Raw genomic sequence first — 26670 nt, 5'->3', positions numbered from 1 at the left:
TGTCTGAGCATCGATGTTCCGAATTGAAACATTAAAAAAGCAGAAACATGTCCTGCAGTGGCGTAGCCAGAAATTTATTTTCGGATGGGCCTCGGCAAAAGTAAGCGCGCACGAGTTTCTCTCACGGTCCATCACTTGCCCACACATTCTTTATAACCTACTGCTGAACTGCATGACAGGTCAGACGCCATATCGCAACTGTAGCATAGGCCTACTCAATAACCAAGCCAGTCCAATCTTCCATTCTGTGTTTGCACTGAAACAGAGTATGTAGTAAGCCACAAAATACTGCCGCGTTTTTATTCATCAAGCACACTTTAACCAGAAGTAGCGTAAAACGCATGCCCTGTCGCCACACTAGCTAGGTTTCCATCCAACTATTTAATGCAAATTAATGCTTAAACTTCACATCAAATCTTTTAAGTCATATAAGAAATTTATTCGCTGGGAGGAAGTGATTAGCATAGGGTAAAATGATACTGGTTGATTGAAACAGGTTTAGCTGAATCAACAGGGTTTGTTGTGATTTTATCACATATTTCCGTTAAAGTTACCCTAGACAAGTTTTAATCCGACATCTGTTCACAACTTCTCCCACAATGAGGAGAGTGTACATTTTTAATCCGCATAACACAGCTGATGGAAACATGCACAGACATTTCCTTAGCCAAATTTTCATGAATACGCTTAAAACATGCGAATGTGTTGGGTGGAAAACCAGCCGCTATCTCCTGTTGAAGGTTTACATCGCTGGAACCACAAAGTTGAGTTTTTAATTGGCTAATATAGATGTCAGGCAAACCCATCAAGCATTATACAAATAAGAAATCAGAACTCATTTTCTTTATTTCAGGAACGTTTGTAATGATATTTTAGTTATAATGTCAACCAGTTTAACAAACAGTAACATATTAATTTTATTAAAATAATTTAAAATTATTAAATAATTCCATCCCAACCTGGGGGGCCTATGCATATTTTGGGTGGGCCTAGGCCCGTCAGGTCCATCTGTTGGCTACGCGCCTGACATCCTGTGCCGTGACAGATGTGCGGCCAGCACAGCAGCCCCTCCTCCCCTGCAACTTTATTCCTGTTTACAATCATTTATATAATGTGTTAAAAATTACCAATGGGTATGGGAACTGACAAAAACGGTAACGCTTAAAATGTTTGCAGAAGACGTGGTGAAAAATTTTGGGTGCACCTAAATTATGTGCTGGTGCACCTAAATTAAAAAGTTAAGCGCCAGTGCAGCACCAGTGCAACCAATGTAAAAAGTTAGTTTGGAGGCCTGACTAATATTTGTAGTCTTCTGGTTGAGAGTTGCTTATCTGTTTTGCCTTGCCTCTTATGTGTGGATATTAATTTATGGATTTTGAGGTCAAGGAGTATACAGTTTTGACAACTTTCCTCATTCGTCTGCACATACTTCCACTCCAAGATCATTTTAGCCACTATATCTCATGAAACATCAGAAAGTTGAGTGTTCCTCATCACTGTAGCTCTTGCCTAACACAACCTGACAATCAGTCTTTTTTTGAAGTCCCTGATGTCAGCGTCTACAAATCCAGTAATCAAAATAACGGGCAAATGGACCTGTCCAGAATACTTATCAATGAACTCAAAGCTTGAGGGGATCTTATAGGTTCATTAACTCAGAAACCATATTGCAGCTCAATTCCTGCATCTTGCTTCGAAGATCACATTTGACCTCGTTTCAGACCAGCAGCATTGGTGATATTTTGAAATTTTGTTGTTCACAGCGACATCACAATAACAAATGGCAAAGTTTATAATTATTTTTTACTGAAATGGTCTTTTGGAACCAACTTGACTGCTGTTGCAAATGACCTTTTTTCAAACATATTTAATGCTGTTTTCATTGCTACATCCTGAAAAGTTTCAGCAATATGCACTACGGTGAAAAGCAATTGAAGAAACACATGAATACTAACATCTAAATGGCACTGAAATCACAAACAAGAATTCTTTTTCAATGCATTACCATATTCAGCCAGAAAATATCCACCTAACTTGTTTAATATATTTCGTTATGTATGACTTCACAGCGGCAGAAGTAAAGGTGATGCAAGACTTTGGTGAAGGGGTATATTATATTTACGTATGTATTAAATTATATAGTATTTGGTACACTCCAGCGCCAAATTTTAAGACATGCCCACATTATGAAGTTATGGTCTTCATTATTGCCTGGTGAAAATTAAACAATGTTAAACCCTCCTCCCACAGTGCATCAGGAGATTAATCAAAGAAGAATGCAGCCTTGTACAACACATAGTCAGAACCACAAAATCCACACGCATTGATGTTTGTGACGCTGTCCGAGGATTTGTGCCTTGTTGATTGTTGTTTATTGTGAATGAATGAGAATGAGATAGGTGAGACATTCATTGCCACAACAAGCAGTGATAAACCTGCTAAACCTATAAACACATTCCTCTTTTTTGCAGGGCCAAGACTATCAATAACAAATCTGTCTGAAAGCCAAACTTAATTAGATATATTGCTTGCATATGTACTTTAGAGGCACAGAGAAAATAAATGGATCCCATGCTTAGTTGCTCATGCAGAAACAGTGACTAGAACAAAAGGATTCTTGTCTCACACACACAAGATTTTACGTGCATTAGACCAAAAGGCTGAAGTGGGGCTTTTACGCATCCTTATCACACACTGTTTGCTCTTGCTTAATGCAAGGACTTCATTCTGGGAAGTCAAGTGGCACAAGGCCTCTTCACATCTCATTACTATTACCACTCCTTTTAGAAGAAAATAAATTATTTTGCTATCAACTCTGCTTCAGACGCATCTCAAAAAGCCAGGAAACAACTTTTTACGGGCTACCCCTCTGCTATCAGCAAGGCCCATATCATTGCTGGAGGCAAAGGACTACAGGAGCATGATATAGGTATTAAATGAAACAAAACAGCTGACGCTCAGATAAAAGGCAGCAAAATGTAAATTTGCATCCTTGTCTATCTGCAAGCAAATGTTGAAGTAGGAAACAACACTGCTGTTGTCAAGATCCAGCTGGCAAAGAAACACAAATCACAAAGTTCAGCAAACCACTCAGTCCACTGAAACCAGATGAGATGATCATTCAGACAAAGAGAGAACGTGACAAAATGAAAATTGTGAGAAGATGTATGCCACAGTCATATCCTCTGAGAACCGAGGGAAAGAAATTCTGGATAAACAGCCCTTGCAGGAAGAATGCAACCCCGAACGCTCAACAGTTCACAATGAGCCATACCTGAAACAAATCTGTACTCCCAGGGGAGTCTACATTGAGTATTGGTCAAACTCTTCTAAGAGAGACAGAGACCTTTTCAGCCATAGAAATATTCAGACACATCAAGAAAAGCTCTTACCTCATCACATGGTGACATATCTGAAGGGGTTTCCAAGTCAAGCGCACTGTACAAATGAGCGGTGAAAAACAAGGACCTGGGTATTGAAATTTAAAAAATGGACTGGGGAACTATTCAGTAAAAAACATATTTCAGTTGTGTACTTGGCTCAGTGTTCTGAAACCAAAAACCAGCTGTTTCATTCAAGGAAGAGAAAATGTTTAGATTTCATATGTTCATATGTTCTTTATTAGTGACACATTATTGTCAGAAAAGTAAGCTCATTTTGACTTTGTATTTAGCTAACCCTTACTCCTCAAACCAGTGTTGTAGTACTCGAGACCACTTTTTGAAGGTCTCAGTCTCGTCTCGGAATCGACCTCTTTTTCATTCGGTCTTGTCTCGGTCTCAGACACAGAGGACTCGGGATTTTATTTCAAGACCAGTCAAGACCACAACTGCTGGGATAACCGCGGTGAAGTTAGCTTGAAATTAGACATTCGCCTGCCATTCACCACATAGCTAGGTCTCATTAAAAGTTATCTAAACTACTCCCACATTATATGATCCTGCCTTATAATCAGTCGTAAACTTATAAATATTTTTTTCGAACATGACATTACATGCAAATGAATAACAATTTAAGGCGTGTTGTTGCATATTCTACTGTTCATTCTCCAGTTCGTCTTGCACGGGGATGGCGTTTCAAAATAAAAGTTCATGCATGCTGAAGGGTAATTTGTGTGTTGCAAGTAGAAAATCAGTGAAGAGTAAGGCCTGACATGGTCAACAAATTTCGAATATTTATATTTTATGTTCAGTTTCTCTTTAAACAGTAGTAAAGGATTACTCATGATTGCTCTTCTGAATAATAACAATAACTTTTGAAAACACATTTTGGGACCTTTCTGTTCAAAGGTTCGACCTAGTTCACGTGACCAACCAGGCATCTAGACATTTTATTTCAACTTAGATTTCAATAGTTTACTAGTATCAATGAAATGGCCATAAAAGTATGATTGTGAAATTTCTCCAAAAAAGTGAAATTGGAACATATATCTAAAATGACTCTGGGTCAGCTTCAAAGGTTAGGCTAGTGACTAACGAATGTAGACATGTCATTTCATCTTAAATATCAATGGCACCCTGGTATTGATGAAATAAACACATAAATACAGTTTTGAAACCTCTCAGAAATTTGTGAAATCATGTACCATGTGAAAAAAGTGTTCTTTGGGGTCAGCTGTAGAGGTCAGGCTAAGTCCTAGTGACCAACCAAAGGATGACTTGGTCTCATTTTAGGTGGTCTTGACTACAACACTACCTGAAACTACTGAAGCAATTTTGATCAGAGAGAGAGAATTTTCTGTGCCTTAAATTTTCAATTTAAAATTGAATTTTTACAACAATTGGGAAAGGATTCATAAGGTGATAAATTTCTATATGGATGCTCGGAGCAGTCATAGGATCGTAAGCCCTGTAATTTTTAGTATTACTTTCTATTTTCTGCTTTTCCATCGAGAACATTAAAAGCGTGTTCAGCATTTCAGAAAAGACGTGGGAATGTGATGTTTTCTGACCTAATGTTACACTGTACAGAAGTTGCTGCCAGACTCACAGTAGTTCTGTGACTCTTACTGTGAGTAATCCCCACACAATCCTCACTGGATAGTTGCCCTGGTCGCAAATTTGAGACCAGGGCAACTATTCTAGCTTGAGCTGATGGAGCTATTAAAGTTCTGTTCCCCTTAAAATTACAGGGGGTTCCTGCAGTTTTCTTCCCTTGACCACCCAATAATCCTTAAACTACAAAAAGGTTCACGCAGCTTACTGTTTGGCCCACTAAGTTTCACCTTGTGGAGCAAGATAGGGGTGTTTGAATGATGTAAAAGGTTGTGAGTTATTTACAACATAGGTACTGAAAATGAACAGTGTAGTTGTTTTTTCTAAGATTGCTGATATTCTTGAACTGTTATGCCTTACAGTATGAACAAGATATTTATCTCTTGTAATTCACAAATGGCACGCCAAATAAGAAATCACAATACATTTCCACAAAGCTGCAATCTATTCATCTTGAGTATAAACATCTGCTCTCTCAGCTTAATGAGAGACAGCTGGCACTCCCTGTTCTTCATCTTTTAAGCAGTGTAAATCTTGCAATGCTCTTGTAATAGTAAACCAGTGACATTTCAGTGCTTCTCCATATCTAAACTGAGCTCAATTTGATTGCCAAATATCATTACATTTACAACAGTTCATTGACCTCAGTTACATGACACTGACAAACTAATGATATTAAAATATCTGGTTCACTAAAACACCAAAAAGGAAAACATTCATCTAAAAGATCATTGTATGACTTCAGTAACGCATCTCATCTATCTGAATAATAGTGAAACATTTATTAAAAGCCAGCACATATAAATGCTGGCAAAGGCAGAACACATTTTCAACAAAGTCTAATTTATAAAATGTATTTCTCCATTGGTTCTTTGCATGTAATTAAAAGAAAATGGTCACACAGGACAAAAACACAGGCACAAAACGCAAAGACAGTCACACCTAAAAACATTATTAGAATACAAAGAAACAGAAAACGAAAAAGAAGAATCTCTTGAAAAACTTTATGCCTTCATGCAATCGTATGGGCAATTTGGTGGTTTTCTGACATGAATGTTGCTTAAACAAACAAGGAACAGGGGAGATTTTTCTGAGCATATGAAGCAAAACAGGACAAAAAAGTTGCTGGGATACTTTCACATGGGTGATACTGTCTGTGACAGTTTTAAAGATTTAGTACATGAGGTATAAAAATAAAATCTTACTCCGTGCAAGTAGAAGCAGGTAGTAGTAAGAAATACAGAGCCAAATGAAATGGACATGACCTAATAGGGCAAGCTCATTCTGCTGACTAAACACTCATCTCTCTATATAAGAAGCAGTCCTGGACTTTCCCTTGAACTGGCAGCCACTTTTCAAAGGTGAGTCGACTGAAGTAGATTTGCTGTAACACCATGAAAATGATCAGTAATTTGTAAATCCATTAGGTTGACCTAATATTTTTTTTCCAATGCATTTTCATCGCATATATATGTAACAGAGATTTAAATCATATTACTTTTACGTTATACCAAACATTCAACAAATTACATGAAGACTACTCTTAAAGTAGTGAATAAAACTGTATTTCCTCATAGGATCCATAACTTGTCATACTCTATCTGCCATATTCCTGGGAGTCCAGCAAGGTAAAAGGTCCTGCATGATTTATTATTCTATTCTATTCTATTCTATTCTGTTCTATTCTATTCTATTCTATTCAATTAAACAGTGATCTTGACAAGCCAACAATCAAATTGAAACTCAACTCCAATGCATCTTGCCTTTAGAAGTGATGACATTAGCATTAACACGAACTACTCTAGTGAAAAACAATATACAAAGTATATATGATGTAGCAAAAATGTGCAGTAACCTACTTCATAGCTCCACGTAAAAAAACTGAAAACTGCTTTGTGACTTTCGAAGTGACAAAGGAAAAACTCCACTTAAGACAATATCCCATTTTTAACCTTGTCATTTTTTAACAGTGAGGTGCCATCATGAGTGGTGACGCAGAGATGGAGTGTTTCGGCCCGGCGGCCATTTACCTCCGGAAGCCAGAAAGGGAGAGGATTGAGGCTCAGAACGCACCCTTTGATGCCAAAACAGCATATTTTGTGGCTGAAAAGGAGGAGATGTATCTAAAAGGAGTTCTCAAGAGTAGAGAGGGTGGCAAAGCCACTGTTGAAACTTTGTGTGGGAAAGTGAGTAAAGATCACTGTTACGTTGCAAGCATCACTGTTACGTTGTCCTCACATGCTTATTTTCATGCCAACATTTTCTTCTTTCCTGTCAGACCCTCACTGTAAAAGAAGATGAAATCTACCCTATGAATCCTCCAAAGTTTGATAAGATTGAGGACATGGCCATGATGACCCACCTCAGCGAACCAACTGTGCTGTATAACCTCAAAGAGCGTTACGCAGCTTGGATGATCTACGTAGGCACTTAAGAATTTCACAGTGTGAAACATTCATACTGCAGTATGCTTAACCATGTGTCAGAGTGATTAAAACAATTTTGTGGTCGTGCACACTTCCAGACCTATTCTGGGCTCTTCTGCGTCACTGTGAACCCCTACAAGTGGCTCCCAGTGTATGATTCAGCTGTTGTGACTGCATACAGAGGCAAAAAGAGGGTTGAGGCCCCACCCCACATCTTCTCCATCTCTGACAATGCCTATCAGTTCATGCTCACAGGTAAGAAACAAGCGACTGCATTCACACCACAAAACTGCAGTATTGTTACAAGTATTTGCTATTAAATCAACACTTGAGAAAAAATTTAAATGGCATTCTTTGGCATGCACACAAACCAACAAATTTGTCTTGTATGATCATATTGCCTTTTTCTAGATCGTGAGAATCAGTCAATCCTGATTACGTGAGTACTTGTTAGAACCTAAACATTTTTGCATGTCATAAGATAGATAAAAGGAATATGTCTTGTGCAATGATGGAAGCTCTTCTGCGTAAAACACTGGACTGAAATATTACATGAGTTTAGAATATCTTTCACTCCTAGTGGAGAATCCGGTGCAGGGAAGACTGTTAACACCAAGCGTGTCATCCAGTACTTTGCAACAATTGCAGTGTCTGGACAGAAGAAGGCAGAGCCTGTTGCAGGAAAAATGCAGGTTAGTAAATACCCATCTGATTACATTTCTAATAGAATAGAATATCTTTTATTGTCACGTAGGCACTAAAGCTTAAGAGGATTCTACTGTCATTTGTAGGGGTCGCTGGAGGATCAAATCATTGCAGCCAACCCACTGCTGGAGGCTTATGGTAATGCCAAAACTGTGAGGAATGATAACTCATCTCGTTTTGTAAGTAACAATGTACTCTACATATTCAAAATTTGCCTAAAAACAGTTACATCTCTCTGAAATTACACTAAATGTTACACTCCAGGGTAAGTTCATCAGAATTCATTTCGGAACAACTGGCAAATTGGCCTCTGCTGATATTGAGACATGTAAGTGTATTGGTCTAAGTCTCCTAAAATACTGTGGTCACTATTAGAACGCTGATTCGTTAGCTCACTATTTATAGCTAATCTAAAATGTTCATTTTAATCAAACTCAACTCTCTAGATCTGCTGGAGAAATCAAGAGTAACTTTCCAGCTGTCTGCTGAAAGGAGCTACCACATCTTCTACCAACTCATGACTGGCCACAAGCCTGAGCTGATTGGTATGGCATGTTCAAGACTCAGACTAATCGCTTATATTTGAGTGACAACCAAATTAAAAAGTGTTTCTTTTTCAGAGGGACTACTCATCACAACCAATCCATATGATTTCCCCATGATCAGTCATGGTGAAATCACAGTGAAGAGCATTGATGATGTTGAGGAGTTCATTGCTACAGATGTAAGAAGAAAAAATTTCCCTTTTTAGTAAAAGACAGATCACAAATCTGCATCTAAATTATGATCATACTCATGAAAAATCTGACAAAATCCTCTTAGTGCTTCAGTTTTTCTGGACCTGTACAAGCAACCTGTGATACAGTTGTCTCGGTGAAGCTAACTGAAAGCAAAACCCCTTTTAACCAACGTCTGCCATTTTTTTCAACAACTGATTGATTGATTGATTGACTGACTGACTGACTGACTGACTGACTGACTGATTGATTGATTGATAGATTGATTGATCAATTCATTGATTCATTCATTCATTCATTCATTCATTCATTCATTCATTCAGTCATTCATTCATTCATTTATTCATTCATTCTGTGCCTGTGGAAATTTTACTCTTCTTGAAGAAGGAAAAATTTTCAGTTCCATTTCTTTTACATGTTGGTCATACTCTATGTACAACAGACTGCTATAGACATCTTGGGCTTCACTGCTGATGAAAAGCAGGGCATCTACAAGCTGACTGGTGCTGTGGTGCATCACGGGAGCATGAGGTTTAAACAGAAGCAGAGAGAGGAGCAAGCTGAGCCTGATGGCACTGAGGGTAGCTCTGAATATATTATCATCAGCATCACTAGTATCATTGTCGTTGTTCTTGTTGTTGTTGTTACTCAAGACTAAGCGCATGAAATGTTTCAGAGGCTGATAAAATCGCCTACCTCATGGGTCTGAACTCAGCTGATCTGCTCAAAGCTTTGTGCTACCCCAGAGTGAAAGTCGGGAATGAGTTTGTCACCAAGGGGCAGACTGTTCCACAGGTGAGCTCGGAAAGAGCACCAACAATCACGTGCAGATGCTCTAAAGGTTAATGAAAAAAGTAAACAATATGTTTTTATTGCAACTGCAAAACAGGTGCACAATGCTGTTATGGCCCTCTGCAAGTCTGTTTATGAGAAGATGTTTTTGTGGATGGTTGTCCGCATCAACGAGATGTTGGACACAAAACAGCCAAGGCAGTTCTTCATTGGTGTGCTAGACATTGCTGGATTTGAGATCTTTGATGTAAGCGTATAGTTCCTTTTGTTCCATGTTAATACACTTCTACAGACATTTTGTTTTGTGCACCTCATTATAGTTTTCTTCAGGGTCGTTCACGGAACATGAAAGATTTGACGCTTTTTGAACTTCTTTTGAAACATTAGTTCAACACCTTTGAGCAGCTGTGTATCAACTTCACCAATGAGAAACTGCAACAGTTCTTCAACCACCACATGTTTGTGCTGGAGCAAGAGGAGTACAAGAAAGAAGGCATTGAGTGGGAGTTCATTGACTTTGGTATGGACTTAGCTGCCTGCATTGAGCTTATTGAGAAGGTGAGTGGACTACTTGCTTATAAAACTTATATCAGTTTAAAAGAACAACCTTTATACCTCCGAGTCAAAAATGCAATAAAATAATACCTTAACCAAAGTTCTGTTCATTTAATAGCCAATGGGCATCTTCTCCATCCTTGAAGAGGAGTGTATGTTCCCCAAGGCTTCAGACACAACTTTCAAAAACAAGCTGTATGACCAGCATCTTGGCAAATCTGCATGCTTCCAGAAGCCAAAGCCTGCCAAAGGCAAAGCAGAGGCCCATTTCTCCCTGGTGCACTATGCAGGCACTGTCGACTACAATGTCATCGGCTGGCTGGACAAGAACAAGGATCCCTTGAATGACTCTGTCGTGCAGCTGTATCAGAAATCTGCAATGAAACTCCTGGCTTTCCTCTATGCTGCTCATGCCTCTGCTAATGGTATTTTGAGAAATCAATCAAAGTATCAGGGTATCTGTTGCTCTTTTTTTCCATGACATATAAATAACGGAATTAAAATGCATTTTGTGCCAACAGAGGGCGGTGGTGGCAAGAAAGGCAAGAAGAAGGGTGGCTCTTTCCAGACAGTATCTGCACTGTTCAGGGTGAAGACACTTAATTCACTTAAATATGGATCATGTTGAAAAAAAATGATCATGCCACTTAAAATAAAAACTGAGTTTGGAGAAGATCAAATGACACTATTTTACAATTCCACAGGAGAATTTGGCCAAGTTGATGACCAATCTGCGGAGCACTCATCCTCATTTTGTGCGCTGCCTGATTCCTAATGAGTCTAAGACTCCAGGTGGGTACTGACCATGAAAAGACAGTGATCTGACATTATCACACAACAGTTTAAATCCTTTCAAAATCTCAAACTCAAACTCATGGCTGGAGAGAAATCTGCAAAACATCTATTTGAAATTCTTTTCTCTCTTTAGGTCTTATGGAGAACTTCTTAGTTATCAGCCAGCTCAGGTGTAATGGAGTACTGGAGGGTATAAGAATCTGTAGAAAGGGATTCCCCAGCAGAATCCTTTATGGTGACTTCAAGCAGCGGTACCTTTACATTCTTTTGGACACAATGTGATATCTTGTCTTTCTGGACCAAAATACTTAATACTTTTGTGTGAATAAATGTCTTTAAAGAGGGGGAAAATGTTTTAAGTAAAACAAATTTAATAAGAGGTAGTACAAATAAACAACATCTAATTAACATTTCAAATAAGCAGTTCAATTAACCATTTCTAACTTTCTCACGCAGTATGCATCATTGCCAAGTACATGTGCAAATAATGTTTTTTCCTTATGATTTCAGATATAAAGTCTTAAATGCCAGTGTCATCCCTGAAGGACAATTCATTGACAACAAGAAAGCCTCAGAGAAACTCTTAGGCTCCATTAATGTCGATCACACTCAGTACAAGTTTGGACACACAAAGGTAAGGACAGCCAATCTATCTCATAATAAGTAAGACATGACAAACTTGTAAAATATTCACTGTGTAATGCATTCCTTTACGTTTTGTTGAGATATGTCACACATTATGGACATGGGTGATGGGGTTTCATTGAAACAACTCAATTATCTTTGAATTTTGTGTATTTTTGTAATGTCTCTGTCTGAAAATAGGTGTTTTTCAAAGCTGGTCTGCTGGGTACCCTTGAGGAGATGCGAGATGAAAAACTGGCTGAGCTGGTTACCATGACTCAAGCTGTCTGCCGTGGATTCCTCATGAGAACAGAGTTTGTCAAAATGATGGAGAGAAGGTACAATACCATTCCTAAGTTCATCAGTGACTAAAATCTGCATTCTGTGGACTAACTTCCCTGTCTTGTCTTTAATAGAGAGTCCATTTTCTCTATCCAATACAACATCCGCTCATTCATGAACGTGAAACACTGGCCATGGATGAAGCTGTACTTCAAGATCAAGCCTCTTCTGAAGAGTGCTGAGACTGAGAAGGAAATGGCAGCAATGAAGGAGAACTATGAGAAGATGAAGGAGGATCTGGAGAAAGCATTAGCCAGAAAGAAGGACCTTGAAGAGAAGATGGTGTCACTTCTGCAAGAGAAAAACGATCTGCAGTTACAAGTCGCAGCTGTGCGTAATCAGAGAGACCTTTAAGTGGAAATGTTACATTGTCTGCTAGAAAACCCCACGCGGGCACATAATTAACTTGAAAGAATTGGCACCTACTTCAATTTTGGGAATTTATATCCTGTCTCAATTTAGGAGGTTGAGAACCTATCTGATGCTGAGGAGAGATGTGAGGGGCTCATCAAAGCTAAAATCCAGCTTGAGGCAAAAGTCAAAGAGACTACAGAGAGACTGGAGGATGAGGAGGAAATTAACGCTGAGCTGACTGCTAAGAAGAGGAAACTGGAGGATGAGTGTTCTGAGCTGAAGAAAGACATTGATGACCTAGAGCTTACCTTGGCAAAAGTGGAGAAGGAGAAACATGCCACAGAGAACAAGGTGAATATTACACCAAAATTATACTTTAAAAGCTCTACATGCTCAGTTTATTCCAAGGTTGAGAGAGGTCCAACTGACTCATGAAACAATTCTGGACAGGTGAAAAACTTGACTGAGGAAATGGCCACTCAGGACGAGAGCATTGCTAAGTTAACCAAGGAGAAGAAAGCCCTCCAAGAGGCACATCAGCAAACACTTGATGATCTTCAGGCAGAGGAAGACAAAGTCAATACTCTGACCAAAGCAAAGACAAAGCTTGAGCAACAAGTGGATGATGTGAGTGTCCCATCAACATCAAAACAATGTTCGTTTTCTCCATTTGCGTTCAACATCTTTGCAAATATCGTTCTCCCATCCTTCGCAATAGCTTGAAGGGTCCCTTGAGCAAGAGAAGAAGCTCCGCATGGACCTTGAGAGGGCCAAGAGGAAGCTTGAGGGTGATCTGAAACTGGCACAGGAGTCCATAATGGATCTGGAAAATGACAAACAGCAGTCAGAAGAAAAGATCAAAAAGTAAGCTTTGGAAGTCATTAAAAACAACATGTGGACTCAGATACACAACCAAAAATTCACATCTGTATTTCCTCTGTATTTTCAAAACAGGAAGGACTTTGAGATCAGCCAGCTTCTAAGCAAGATTGAGGATGAGCAAACTCTTGGTAGTCAACTGCAGAAGAAGATCAAGGAACTCCAGGTAAATGTTTCATTTTTCTATTCTATTTCTAGTTTGATTCTCTTTGAACATTCTGTGCAGTTCATACACTCAAATCAATAAGCACATAATAAACCTGTGTGAACTTTAGGCTCGTATTGAGGAGCTGGAAGAAGAGATTGAGGCTGAGCGTGCTGCTCGGGCTAAGGTTGAGAAGCAGAGAGCTGATCTCTCCAGGGAACTTGAGGAGATCAGTGAGAGGCTTGAAGAAGCTGGCGGTGCCACTGCTGCTCAGATTGAGATGAACAAGAAGCGCGAGGCCGAGTTCCAGAAATTGCGACGTGATCTTGAAGAGTCCACCCTGCAACACGAAGCCACTGCCGCTGCTCTCCGCAAAAAGCAGGCAGACAGCGTGGCAGAACTTGGAGAGCAGATTGACAACCTCCAGCGGGTCAAGCAGAAGCTGGAGAAGGAGAAAAGTGAATATAAAATGGAGATTGATGACCTCAGTAGCAACATGGAGGCTGTGGCCAAATCAAAGGTATATGAGTGGAAAACACAAAGAAAAACTTTTAATCTGCTATATTCACATGGACTGGGCACTAAATATATCTGATTTCTCCTTGTTTCAGGCCAATTTAGAGAAGATGTGTCGAACACTTGAGGACCAACTGAGTGAGCTAAAAACCAAAAGTGATGAGAATGTTCGCCAACTTAATGATATGAGTGCACATAAAGCAAGATTACAGACGGAGAACGGTGAGTGTTAAAGGCCAATATGCCACAATTCCAATGCCAAACAAACATTTAATCAGAAATCAATATCTGATCTCGTTTAATCAGGTGAATTTAGTCGTCAACTTGAGGAAAAAGAGGCACTCGTGTCACAACTGACCAGAGGCAAGCAGGCTTACACGCAACAGATTGAGGAGCTAAAGAGACACATTGAAGAGGAAATCAAGGTAATTACTGCACCAAACTAGAAAAACTTCCAAAAAAATACACAAAACACTTAATATAATTCATCCATTTTCTGTTTTTAAGGCCAAGAATGCCCTGGCTCACGCAGTTCAGTCTGCACGTCATGACTGTGACCTCCTCCGAGAGCAGTATGAGGAGGAGCAGGAAGCCAAAGCGGAGTTGCAGCGTGGAATGTCCAAAGCCAACAGTGAGGTGGCTCAGTGGAGAACAAAATATGAGACTGATGCCATCCAGCGCACTGAGGAACTTGAAGATGCTAAGTAAATAACAAAAACATCTCAAATAAAAATTCCGCAACAGATATTCATCAATGATTGTTTGAAAACATATATGAAATATGAAAGAAACTGACAGTGATTAAAAATACGCCAACAACTAGTAATTCAAATACATTACACATTGAATACTTTAAAAACATATTGAAGAGATATTTGTAAAAAAAAAATTCTTTTAAGACAAAAATTAAAACTCACTCCACTGCAGGAAGAAGCTTGCACAGCGTCTGCAAGATGCAGAGGAATCCATTGAGGCTGTGAACTCCAAGTGTGCCTCGCTGGAGAAGACCAAACAGAGACTGCAGGGTGAAGTGGAGGATCTCATGATCGATGTAGAGAGGGCCAATGCATTGGCAGCCAATCTGGACAAGAAGCAGAGGAACTTCGACAAGGTAAGAAGTGGAAGAGACATTAAACAAAGGCATGTTAGTATGCCAAAATGTGAGAACTGCAGTTTTGATGGGATGAACTGCTACTGCTAGGTCCTGGCAGAATGGAAGCAGAAGTATGACGAGGGCCAGGCAGAGCTGGAGGGTGCCCAGAAAGAGGCTCGCTCTCTCAGCACTGAGCTCTTCAAGATGAAGAACTCATATGAAGAAGCTCTTGATCACCTGGAGACCCTGAAGAGGGAGAACAAGAACCTGCAGCGTATGCTATTGAGAAAGCATCGGTCAAGTTTTTCTTTTGCAATCCACACATGACATACACTCATTCCTGACATTGTCATTCTTACAGAGGAGATCTCCGACCTGACTGAGCAGATCGGTGAGACTGGAAAGACTATTCATGAACTGGAGAAAGCAAAGAAGACAGCGGAGACTGAGAAAACAGAAATTCAGAGTGCCCTTGAGGAAGCTGAGGTGATGTAGACTCAGGGTTTCTTACATTGGTTTGGTATTCCAGCCAACTGACTTTTTGAATTTTGAAGAAGTTTTCAGATCAATTTGTTGCAATGTAATTCTCTTTCCTCAGGGTACACTTGAACATGAGGAGTCCAAGATTCTTCGTGTCCAGCTTGAGCTCAACCAGGTGAAGGGTGAGATTGACAGGAAACTCAGTGAGAAGGATGAGGAAATAGAACAGATCAAGAGGAATAGCCAGAGAATCATTGAATCCATGCAGACCACATTAGACTCTGAAGTCAGGAGCAGAAATGACGCCCTGAGAGTCAAGAAAAAGATGGAAGGAGATCTCAATGAGATGGAAATTCAGCTGAGCCATGCCAATCGTCAGGCCGCCGAGGCACAGAAACATCTGAGGAATGTCCAAGGACAGCTCAAGGTTGGTTCTCCAGAAAATCCTACAAAAGCCCATTTAGCAAGTGCATTATTCTCAGAATCTCCAAAACTATTTTATTTTTCATTTTAGGATGCACAACTTCACCTTGACGATGCCATCAGAGGACACGAGGACATGAAGGAGCAGGTTGCCATGGTGGAGCGTAGGAACACTCTAATGCAGGCAGAGATTGAGGAGCTGAGAACTGCTTTAGAGCAAACAGAGAGAGGTCGCAAAGTGGCCGAGCAGGAGCTTCTAGATGTCAATGAACGTGTGGGACTGCTGCACTCACAGGTAAAATAGAAAACAAATGTACAACATGCAATACAAAAAAGCTTTGTTTACAGTGCCATAACAGTGGTATAGAAAAAAGGACATCTTCCAGAAGTAATTGAATAAAAAACATATTTGGCAACATCCCTTGTATAGAACACCAGTCTCATCAGCACCAAGAAGAAGCTTGAGGCTGACCTTGTCCAGATTCAAGGTGAGGTGGATGACACCATCCAGGAAGCAAGAAATGCAGAGGAAAAAGCCAAGAAAGCTATTACTGATGTAAGTGAAAAATCCCTCTTCCATTCAGGCAAATTTTTAAAACTTTGGAAATTATTCTAAATTCAATGAAGTGAATCACAAGGCATTTATGTATATATATTAATACCTTTTGAAATCTGTTACTCTAAAAAAATAAAAAAAATAAAAAAGGCTGCAATGATGGCAGAAGAACTGAAGAAGGAGCAAGACACAAGTGCTCATTTGGAGAGGATGAAGAAAAACCTGGAGGTCACAGTCAAAGATCTGCAGCACCGTCTGGATGAGGCCGAAAGCTTAGCCATGAAGGGTGGGAAAAAACAGCTCCAGAAACTGGAATCCAGGGTAAACTACGAATAAAAAATACCATTTGAACAACTGGATCAGACGGTTCATACAGTAAAATGAAAGTGAATATTACTCTGATATTACAGGTGCATGAGCTAGAGTCTGAGGTCGAGGCTGAACAGAGACGAGGAGCTGAAGCTATTAAAGGTGTCCGTAAATATGAGAGGAGAGTCAAAGAGCTCACTTACCAGGTATATAGGCCTAACAATGCATTCAATAATAGTTTCAAAATTAGACAAGTTCCAGGCTGATTTTCTCTTCATATTTACAGACTGATGAAGACAAGAAAAATATGATTAGACTACAGGATCTGGTTGATAAGTTGCAGCTGAAAGTGAAGGCTTATAAGCGACAGGCTGAGGATGCTGTAAGTCTGACTCTCTGTACTCTGCAACAATATTTCATAACACATATAAAGAGTAGTGATATACAATAAAGAAGAGTACCACAGTCATTACATATATCCATGAACATTTTAATTCCCACCCCAAAGTGCTATCCAAATGTTTGTCTTGTTCTTAGGAGGAGCAGGCCAACACTCACCTGTCCAGGTACAGGAAGGTGCAGCACGAGATGGAGGAAGCTCAGGAGCGTGCTGACATCGCTGAGTCTCAGGTCAACAAGCTGAGAGCCAAGAGCCGTGATCATGGGAAGGTACAGTAGAAAGAGAGTTAGGAGACAGTTCATCATTTTTACATATTTATTTGACTGAACATTTGATGATCATAAGGATGTTGACCATACATGATGAACATGTCTTGACTGAAAATTTTTCAGGTCAAAGAGGCAGAGGAATGAGAGACAAGATCTAGACAAGTGACCTCGCCAGGGAATCATACAATATGGGCTCCTTGTGAAATATCAGTCAATAAAGAAAATAAAGTGAATAATTTCAATGGTTATCAAGTCTTTCTTTCTTTCTTTCTTGTTCCTTATTGTCTATTTCAAGCATTTAAATGTTAATAGAAATAAAAGTCATATACAAATACACTAGCACTCATACACCATTCAAATATACTTCTTAGAAAACAAATTTGTGTTAGCTTCTGTCATAAATGCATGGGAGCAGGGTGGCATCCTGATTCAACATAACACAGAAATACTTTTGAATTTTCACAAAATATCACTTGAAGTTGTAAATGTTACCCTGCAAAAGTTCCCAAAAAGCGTATGTGTCATTTTGAAATATCCAAGATGCGTTTGATGGCTGCATCAAAGACAACCTATGACTGTATGTTATTATTTCGAAACAGGATTTTTTTTTGTAGGTAGAACTCCACTAGCAGATGACAGTTGTGCAGAAACACAACAAAACTGCCCTTTTTTCACCCCTGTATGCATTTTAATATGCTGAAAGTTAGTCTTTATCTATGCATGATGTGCCTTAGCAAAGGAAGAGCAGAAATTCATTAAAACACTCTCTGCACAATCTATAAAAATTACCTGTAGCAACGAGGTCAAAACCATCCACCAAATCTCATATCCTGTTTGTCGTAAGACAAAACATCCTCCTCGGATCTTCCCTGATCGCTAGATGGGGCCAGTGTTCAACATTTTGTACATGTATAAAATTTTTAACATGGTGCAACAGTATGTGCAGAAACCTCAAGAGGCACATGTGCCTTGTATGTACAGTAAGTATGATATCCATATGAAGATATATATCAACAATGCATCGCTATAATATCATTGCAAAAATATCAAAACACTAAAATAAAAACACTTGATCTCCAGTTCACTTTAAACCCAAAGACATAGTTTTGATACTGTCGTGAATCTTCTAGATGTACAATTACTACACTAAAGGCACTGTTAGGGTATGTCAAAAAGGTATTGGAGCACAACATATGCTGCAGCAAATCATTTCAGATTTGAAAAGCACTGCAAGTCAGGCACAACATTTCCCTTAACCACATAATGAATGAACAACCACCACTCTCTAACCTGGTATCTAAATGTTTTTCTTTCCCAACAGCATTTTAAAAATATTGTCATTTTATATATTTAAAAAAACACTTATTGTCTTGTCTGAAATCTGAGGACTATCAAAGTGTTGTCCTTTCACAAATTATTGAACTGTTTCCAATGTGCAGTATTTGCTTTCTGTTAGTAGTGCGTGAGACCAAAATTACAGAATAACAGAAACATTCGAGACCCACATTACAATCCGCTTTCACAAGCAATAACCAACTTTAAAACACAAGATTCCGAAATACCAAAAAAAAAAGAAGAACAAAGTTGTCCAAGCATCATCAAAGTATCTCTTAACTTAATTAAGCTTTGAAGCTGTGCATTACAGTAAGGAATTAGAGGTCTATATTCTGCAGTTTCGAATGTCAATCATAACCCTAAAACATGGAGACCAACCACTCATTGTGCCATCCCATGAACAAACTTTGGAAATGCTATTAATCAAATGCAAGTTCATAACTCTATGTTATGTTGATAGCTAAATTTAAAAAGTGAAAAATAACAGAGGAGAAAATAAAATTACCTTTTCTTTGTTTATTCTGGGTGAGTCAGTGCTTTTTTAAAAATAAACAACACCTCAACTGTTGTCCCACTAATTCAGCAGAAGAACATCCATTCATGGCTATCAGTAGTTTAAAAGGGAATTATTAAACACAGTCTCCTTCAGAGTTGGATTCATCACTCTAAAAACTATGGTCTGTGGAAAGAGCTCAGCAAGTAACTATATTTGTATTTACCCAAATAAGAGTGGACTGCCATTTACTGGGCAGGATATCATCTTACAGCGTTTTATTGAAGTTTGGGAGTACATTCTGTCACATGTGTTCAATTCTGAACGTTTTATTGCCATATCCATTCTTGCCAATACTTCATCCTCTTTTACATTCAGCATAACTCCTGGGGACGAGATGATAAATCTTGTTGTAAAACTAATAAATGAGTCACTTGGTCAGCTTTCCACATAACTGAAAATAATCTCAGTCAGAAGTTACGCTTTAGGTAAGGGCTAAAGCATTCAATGTTGGCCTCCATAGCCAAAGATCTGACCTCTAGCCAATGAAATAAATAAATATACTTCACTTGTAATTTAGTCTGCTAGGGTTCGCATTTAAGGGTAGCTTCCTTTAACAGACATAGGTGCGGACCTTGATTTAAGCACATTAAAAGGGCATTTTTGATGTATCCAGGAGGCATGGAGTTGCATTAAAACATAGGTTTTCAGGAAAAACACAATATATAAACTGACCTGTTACTTTGCTGGGGAGTACAGCATGAGAAATTCCTTCCCAGGCTCCACTGAATCATGAATGCTAAGTGTTCAAATCAAATGAAATGCAGTGATTGAGACTTTTGGTGTACATCATTTAAATTGTATAAATGAGCACTCATCGATCAGTGAGCACTCTTCCCTGGCAAGCAAGAACATCGTCATGCAGGAAAACACCACTTCCATCAGGATAGAAATATTGTACCACACTGTGGTAGTCACTCAGAATCACTTTGTATACATGAAATTTAAAATTATCTTTGCACCACCTCAATCAAAAACATGCATGTTTACTTGTAATAAGCGATTTATGCAATGCAGTACAACCCAGCTAAGCCCTCAGTGAACACAAAACTGCCTGCTACTTCTGTACACTAATATTTGTAATATTTTGTCTGTTGTTTGAGAGTTGCTCATCTGTTTTGCCTTGCCTCTTATGTATGGATACTAATGTATGGATTTTGAGGCTATATCTCATGAAACATCAGAAAGCTGAGTGTTCCTCATCACTGTAGCGCTTGCCTAACACAACCTGACAATCACTCTTTTTTTTGAAGTCCCTGATGTCAGCTTCTAAACATCCAGTAAGCAAAATAACGGGCAAGTGGACCTGTCCAGAATTCTTATGAATGAACCCACAGATTGAGGGGATCTTATAGGTTCATTAACCCATATTACAGCTCAATTCCTGCATCTTGCTTCAGAGACCACACTTGACCACGTTTCGGACTAGTAGTATTGGTGATATTTTGTAATTTTGTTGTTCACAGCAACATCACAGTAACAAATGGCAAAATTTGTAATTATTTTTTACAGGTATTATCTTTTGGAACTAACTTGACTGCTATTGCAAATGACCTTTATTCAAACATATTTAATGCTGTTGTGGCAGCTTTCTACCTTTACAAAGAAAGAAATGTACATAGTAGGTAAAAAGATTTTCATTGCTACATCCTAACTTTCCTCAGCAGTGTACACTGCAGTGCAAAGCAATTGAATACTAAAGTCTAAATGGATATTCTTTTTCAAAGCATATCCATATTCAGCTAGAAAATATCCACCTAATTTGCTTAATGTATTTTGTTATGTACGATTTCACAGCAGCAGAAGGAAAGATGATGCAAGACTTTGGTGAACATATTATATTATATTATATTATATTATATTATATTATATTATATCAGTCTGTCTGCTGTTTACCAGGTCAGAAAAATTTATTCTTCATTTATCCATTCGTTCTCCCTATACTACAACTAATATAAAAATGACACATAAATCACATTACATGAAATAAATACACGTTGTTGTGCAAATTGACGTGACAAAACTGTAAATCGTAGGGAAGCAAATAAATAGACTGCGCAGTTCTATTTAAAACATTTATCTTTGTTCAGAATGGAGACCTTTAAATTCACATATTTGGTACACTCCAGTGCCAAATTTTAAGACATGCCCACATTATGAAGTTATGGTCTTCATTATTGCCCGGTAAAAATTACACAGTGCATCAGGAGATTAATCAAAGAAGAATGCAGCCTTGTACAACACATAGTCAGAACCACAAAATCCACACGCATTGATGTTTGTGACGCTGTCCGAGGATTTGTGCCTTGTTGATTGTTGTTTATTGTGAATGAATGAGATAGATGAGACATTCACTGCCACAACAAGCAGTGATAAACCTGCTAAACCTATAAACACATTCCTCTTTTTTGCAGGGCCAAGACTATCAATAACAAATCTGTCTGAAAGCCAAACTTAATTAGATATATTGCTTGCATATGCACTTTAGAGGCACAGAGAAAATAAATGGATCCCATGCTTAGTTGCTCATGCAGAAACAGTGACTAGAACAAAAGGATTCTTGTCTCACACACAAGATTTTGCCTGCATTAGACCAAAAGGCCGAAGTGGGGCTTTTACGCATCCTTATCACACACAGAAGAGAACATGGCATCTCAGATTTCCAGCACCACTGTTTGCTCTTGCTTAATGCAAGGACTTCATTCTGGGAAGTCAAGTGGCACAAGGCCTCTTCACATCTCATTACTATTACCACTCCTTTAAGAAGAAAATAAATTATTTTGCTATCAACTCTGCTTCAGACGCATCTCAAAAAGCCAGCAAACAACTTTTTACGGGCTACCCCTCTGCTATCAGCAAGGCCCATATCATTGCTGGAGGCAAAGGACTACAGGAGCATGATATAGGTATTAAATGAAACAAAACAGCTGACGCTCAGATAAAAGGCAGCAAAATGTAAATTTGCATCCTTGTCTATCTGCAAGCAAATGTTGAAGTAGGAAACAACACTGCTGTTGTCAAGATCCAGCTGGCAAAGAAACACAAATCACAAAGTTCAGCAAACCACTCAGTCCACTGAAACCAGATGAGATGATCATTCAGACAAAGAGAGAACGTGACAAAATGAAAATTGTGAGAAGATGTATGCCACAGTCATATCCTCTGAGAACCGAGGGAAAGAAATTCTGGATAAACAGCCCTTGCAGGAAGAATGCAACCCCGAACGCTCAACAGTTCACAATGAGCCATACCTGAAACAAATCTGTACTCCCAGGGGAGTCTACATTGAGTATTGGTCAAACTCTTCTAAGAGAGACAGAGACCTTTTCAGCCATAGAAATATTCAGACACATCAAGAAAAGCTCTTACCTCATCACATGGTGACATATCTGAAGGGGTTTCCAAGTCAAGCGCACTGTACAAATGAGCGGTGAAAAACAAGGACCTGGGTATTGAAATTTAAAAAATGGACTGGGGAACTATTCAGTAAAAAACATATTTCAGTTGTGTACTTGGCTCAGTGTTCTGAAACCAAAAACCAGCTGTTTCATTCAAGGAAGAGAAAATGTTTAGATTTCATATGTTCATATGTTCTTTATTAGTGACACATTATTGTCAGAAAAGTAAGCTCATTTTGACTTTGTATTTAGCTAACCCTTACTCCTCAAACCAGTGTTGTAGTACTCGAGACCACTTTTTGAAGGTCTCAGTCTCGTCTCGGAATCGACCTCTTTTTCATTCGGTCTTGTCTCGGTCTCAGACACAGAGGACTCGGGATTTTATTTCAAGACCAGTCAAGACCACAACTGCTGGGATAACCGCGGTGAAGTTAGCTTGAAATTAGACATTCGCCTGCCATTCACCACATAGCTAGGTCTCATTAAAAGTTATCTAAACTACTCCCACATTATATGATCCTGCCTTATAATCAGTCGTAAACTTATAAATATTTTTTTCGAACATGACATTACATGCAAATGAATAACAATTTAAGGCGTGTTGTTGCATATTCTACTGTTCATTCTCCAGTTCGTCTTGCACGGGGATGGCGTTTCAAAATAAAAGTTCATGCATGCTGAAGGGTAATTTGTGTGTTGCAAGTAGAAAATCAGTGAAGAGTAAGGCCTGACATGGTCAACAAATTTCGAATATTTATATTTTATGTTCAGTTTCTCTTTAAACAGTAGTAAAGGATTACTCATGATTGCTCTTCTGAATAATAACAATAACTTTTGAAAACACATTTTGGGACCTTTCTGTTCAAAGGTTCGACCTAGTTCACGTGACCAACCAGGCATCTAGACATTTTATTTCAACTTAGATTTCAATAGTTTACTAGTATCAATGAAATGGCCATAAAAGTATGATTGTGAAATTTCTCCAAAAAAGTGAAATTGGAACATATATCTAAAATGACTCTGGGTCAGCTTCAAAGGTTAGGCTAGTGACTAACGAATGTAGACATGTCATTTCATCTTAAATATCAATGGCACCCTGGTATTGATGAAATAAACACATAAATACAGTTTTGAAACCTCTCAGAATTTTGTGAAATCATGTACCATGTGAAAAAAGTTCTTTAGGGTCAGCTGTAGAGGTCAGGCTAAGTCCTAGTGACCAACCAAAGGATGACTTGGTCTCATTTTAGGTGGTCTTGACTACAACACTACCTGAAACTACTGAAGCAATTTTGATCAGAGAGAGAGAATTTTCTGTGCCTTAAATTTTCAATTTAAAATTGAATTTTTACAACAATTGGGAAAGGATTCATAAGGTGATAAATTTCTATATGAATGCTCGGAGCAGTCATAGGATCGTAAGCCCTGTAATTTTTAGTATTACTTTCTATTTTCTGCTTTTCCATTGAGAGCATTTAAAGCGTGTTCAGCATTTCAGAAAAGACATGGGAATGTGATGTTTTCTGTCCCAATGTTACACTGTACAGAAGTTGCTGCCAGACTCACAGTAGTTCTGTGACTCTTACTGTGAGTAATCCCCACACAATCCTCACTGGATAGTTGCCCTGGTCGCAAATTTGAGACCAGGGCAACTATTCTAGCTTGAGCTGATGGAGCTATTAAAGTTCTGTTCCCCTTAAAATTACAGGGGGGTCCCACCAGTTTTCTTCCCTTGACCACCCAATAATCCTTAAACTACAAAAAGGTTCACGCACCTTACTGTTTGGCCCACTAAGTTTCACCTTGTGGAACAAGATAGAGGTGTTTGAATGATGTAAAAGGTTGTGAGTTATTTACAACATAGGTACTGAAAATGAACAGTGTAGTTGTTTTTTCTAAGATTGCTGATATTCTTGAACTGTTCTGCCTTACAGTATGAACAAGATATTTATCTCTTGTAATTCACAAATGGCATGTCAAATAAGAAATCACAATACATTTCCACAAAGCTGCAATCTATTCATCTTGAGTATAAACATCTGCTCTCTCAGCTTAATGAGAGACAGCTGGCACTCCCTGTTCTTCATCTTTTAAGCAGTGTAAATCTTGCAATGCTCTTGTAATAGTAAACCAGTGACATTTCAGTGCTTCTCCATATCTAAACTGAGCTCAATTTGATTGCCAAATATCATTACATTTACAACGGTTCATTGACCTCAGTTACATGACACTGACAAACTAATGATATTAAAATATCTTGTTCACTAAAACACCAAAAAGGAAAACATTCATCTAAAAGATCATTGTATGACTTCAGTAACACATCTCATCTATCTAAATAATAGTGAAACATTTATTAAAAGCCAGCACATATAAATGCTGGCAAAGGCAGAACACATTTTCAACAAAGTCTAATTTATAAAATGTATTTCTCCATTGGTTCTTAACCTTTGCATGTAATTAAAAGAAAATGGTCACACAGGACAAAAACACAGGCACAAAACGCAAAGACAGTCACACCTAAAAACATTATTAGAATACAAAGAAACAGAAAACGAAAAAGAAGAATCTCTTGAAAAACTTTATGCCTTCATGCAATCGTATGGGCAATTTGGTGGTTTTCTGACATGAATGTTGCTTAAACAAACAAGGAACAGGGGAGATTTTTCTGAGCATATGAAGCAAAACAGGACAAAAAAGTTGCTGGGATACTTTCACATGGGTGATACTGTCTGTGACAGTTTTAAAGATTTAGTACATGAGGTATAAAAATAAAATCTTACTCCGTGCAAGTAGAAGCAGGTAGTAGTAAGAAATACAGAGCCAAATGAAATGGACATGACCTAATAGGGCAAGCTCATTCTGCTGACTAAACACTCATCTCTCTATATAAGAAGCAGTCCTGGACTCTCCCTTGAACTGGCAGCCACTTTTCAAAGGTGAGTCGGCTGAAGTAGATTTGCTGTAACACCATGAAAATGATCAGTAATTTGTAAATCCATCAGGTTGACCTAATATTTTTTTTCCAATGCATGTCCATCGCATACATATGTAACAGAGATTTAAATCATATTACTTTTACGTTATACCAAACATTCAACAAATTACATGAAGACTACTCTTAAAGTAGTGAATAAAACTGTATTTCCTCATAGGATCCATAACTTGTCATACTCCATCTGCCATATTCCTGGGAGTCCAGCAAGGTAAAAGGTCCTGCATGTTTGATTATTATATTATATTATATTATATTATATTATATTATATTATATTATATTATATTATATTATTTAATTATATGGCTAAACAGTGATACTGACAAGTCAACGATCAAATTAAAGCTCAGCTCCAAGTTAATGCATCTTGCCTTTACATGTGATGACATTAGCAATAACACAAACCACTCTGGCAGAACACAGTGATACCAAAGTACAGAGGTAGCAAAATGTGCAGTATACAGCTTCATGGCTCCACGTGAACTGGCTTGATTATCAGGATACAAATTAGGACAGCACAAGAAATAGCCATTTAGGAATTCATATATTCATCATAAATTCTTTGGTGTCTCATTCTTTACTTAGAGCATGAAATAGCAAGAGCATGCAGCCCCTGTTATTTCTGAAAACTACTTTGTGACTTTCGAAGTGACAAAGGAAAAACTCCACTTAAGACAATATCCCATTTTTAACCTTGTCATTTTTTAACAGTGAGGTGCCATCATGAGTGGTGACGCAGAGATGGAGTGTTTCGGCCCGGCGGCCATTTACCTCCGGAAGCCAGAAAGGGAGAGGATTGAGGCTCAGAACGCACCCTTTGATGCCAAAACAGCATATTTTGTGGCTGAAAAGGAGGAGATGTATCTAAAAGGAGTTCTCAAGAGTAGAGAGGGTGGCAAAGCCACTGTTGAAACTTTGTGTGGGAAAGTGAGTAAAGATCACTGTTACGTTGCAAGCATCACTGTTACGTTGTCCTCACATGCTTATTTTCATG

General features: G+C 38.6%; 1 protein-coding gene across 1 annotated transcript; it reads left to right on the top strand.

The window, feature by feature from the left end:
- Positions 1-6976: 6976 nt before the first annotated feature.
- LOC115813867 (myosin heavy chain, fast skeletal muscle-like) lies at positions 6977-26563 on the top strand. Its single transcript, XM_030776534.1, has 39 exons — positions 6977-7180; positions 7273-7416; positions 7519-7675; positions 7832-7859; positions 8001-8112; positions 8212-8304; positions 8390-8453; positions 8572-8670; positions 8746-8849; positions 9305-9443; positions 9539-9648; positions 9704-9901; positions 10042-10212; positions 10328-10634; positions 10731-10798; positions 10914-11001; positions 11138-11255; positions 11515-11638; positions 11830-11966; positions 12045-12300; positions 12433-12675; positions 12775-12951; positions 13043-13188; positions 13279-13369; positions 13479-13868; positions 13960-14086; positions 14171-14289; positions 14372-14568; positions 14792-14975; positions 15066-15231; positions 15319-15443; positions 15556-15864; positions 15952-16155; positions 16291-16416; positions 16567-16737; positions 16827-16931; positions 17012-17107; positions 17263-17380; positions 26532-26563. Exons 1-39 carry the CDS (start codon positions 6977-6979, stop codon positions 26561-26563), a joined length of 5847 nt encoding a protein of 1948 aa, XP_030632394.1.
- The last annotated feature ends 107 nt before the right edge of the window (positions 26564-26670 follow it).

This window comes from Chanos chanos, chromosome 6, assembly GCF_902362185.1.
Source record: "Chanos chanos chromosome 6, fChaCha1.1, whole genome shotgun sequence".
Lineage (NCBI taxonomy): Eukaryota > Metazoa > Chordata > Actinopteri > Gonorynchiformes > Chanidae > Chanos > Chanos chanos.
The sequence above is the reverse complement of the archived record's forward strand: the minus strand, read 5'-3'. Positions and strand labels throughout refer to the sequence as shown.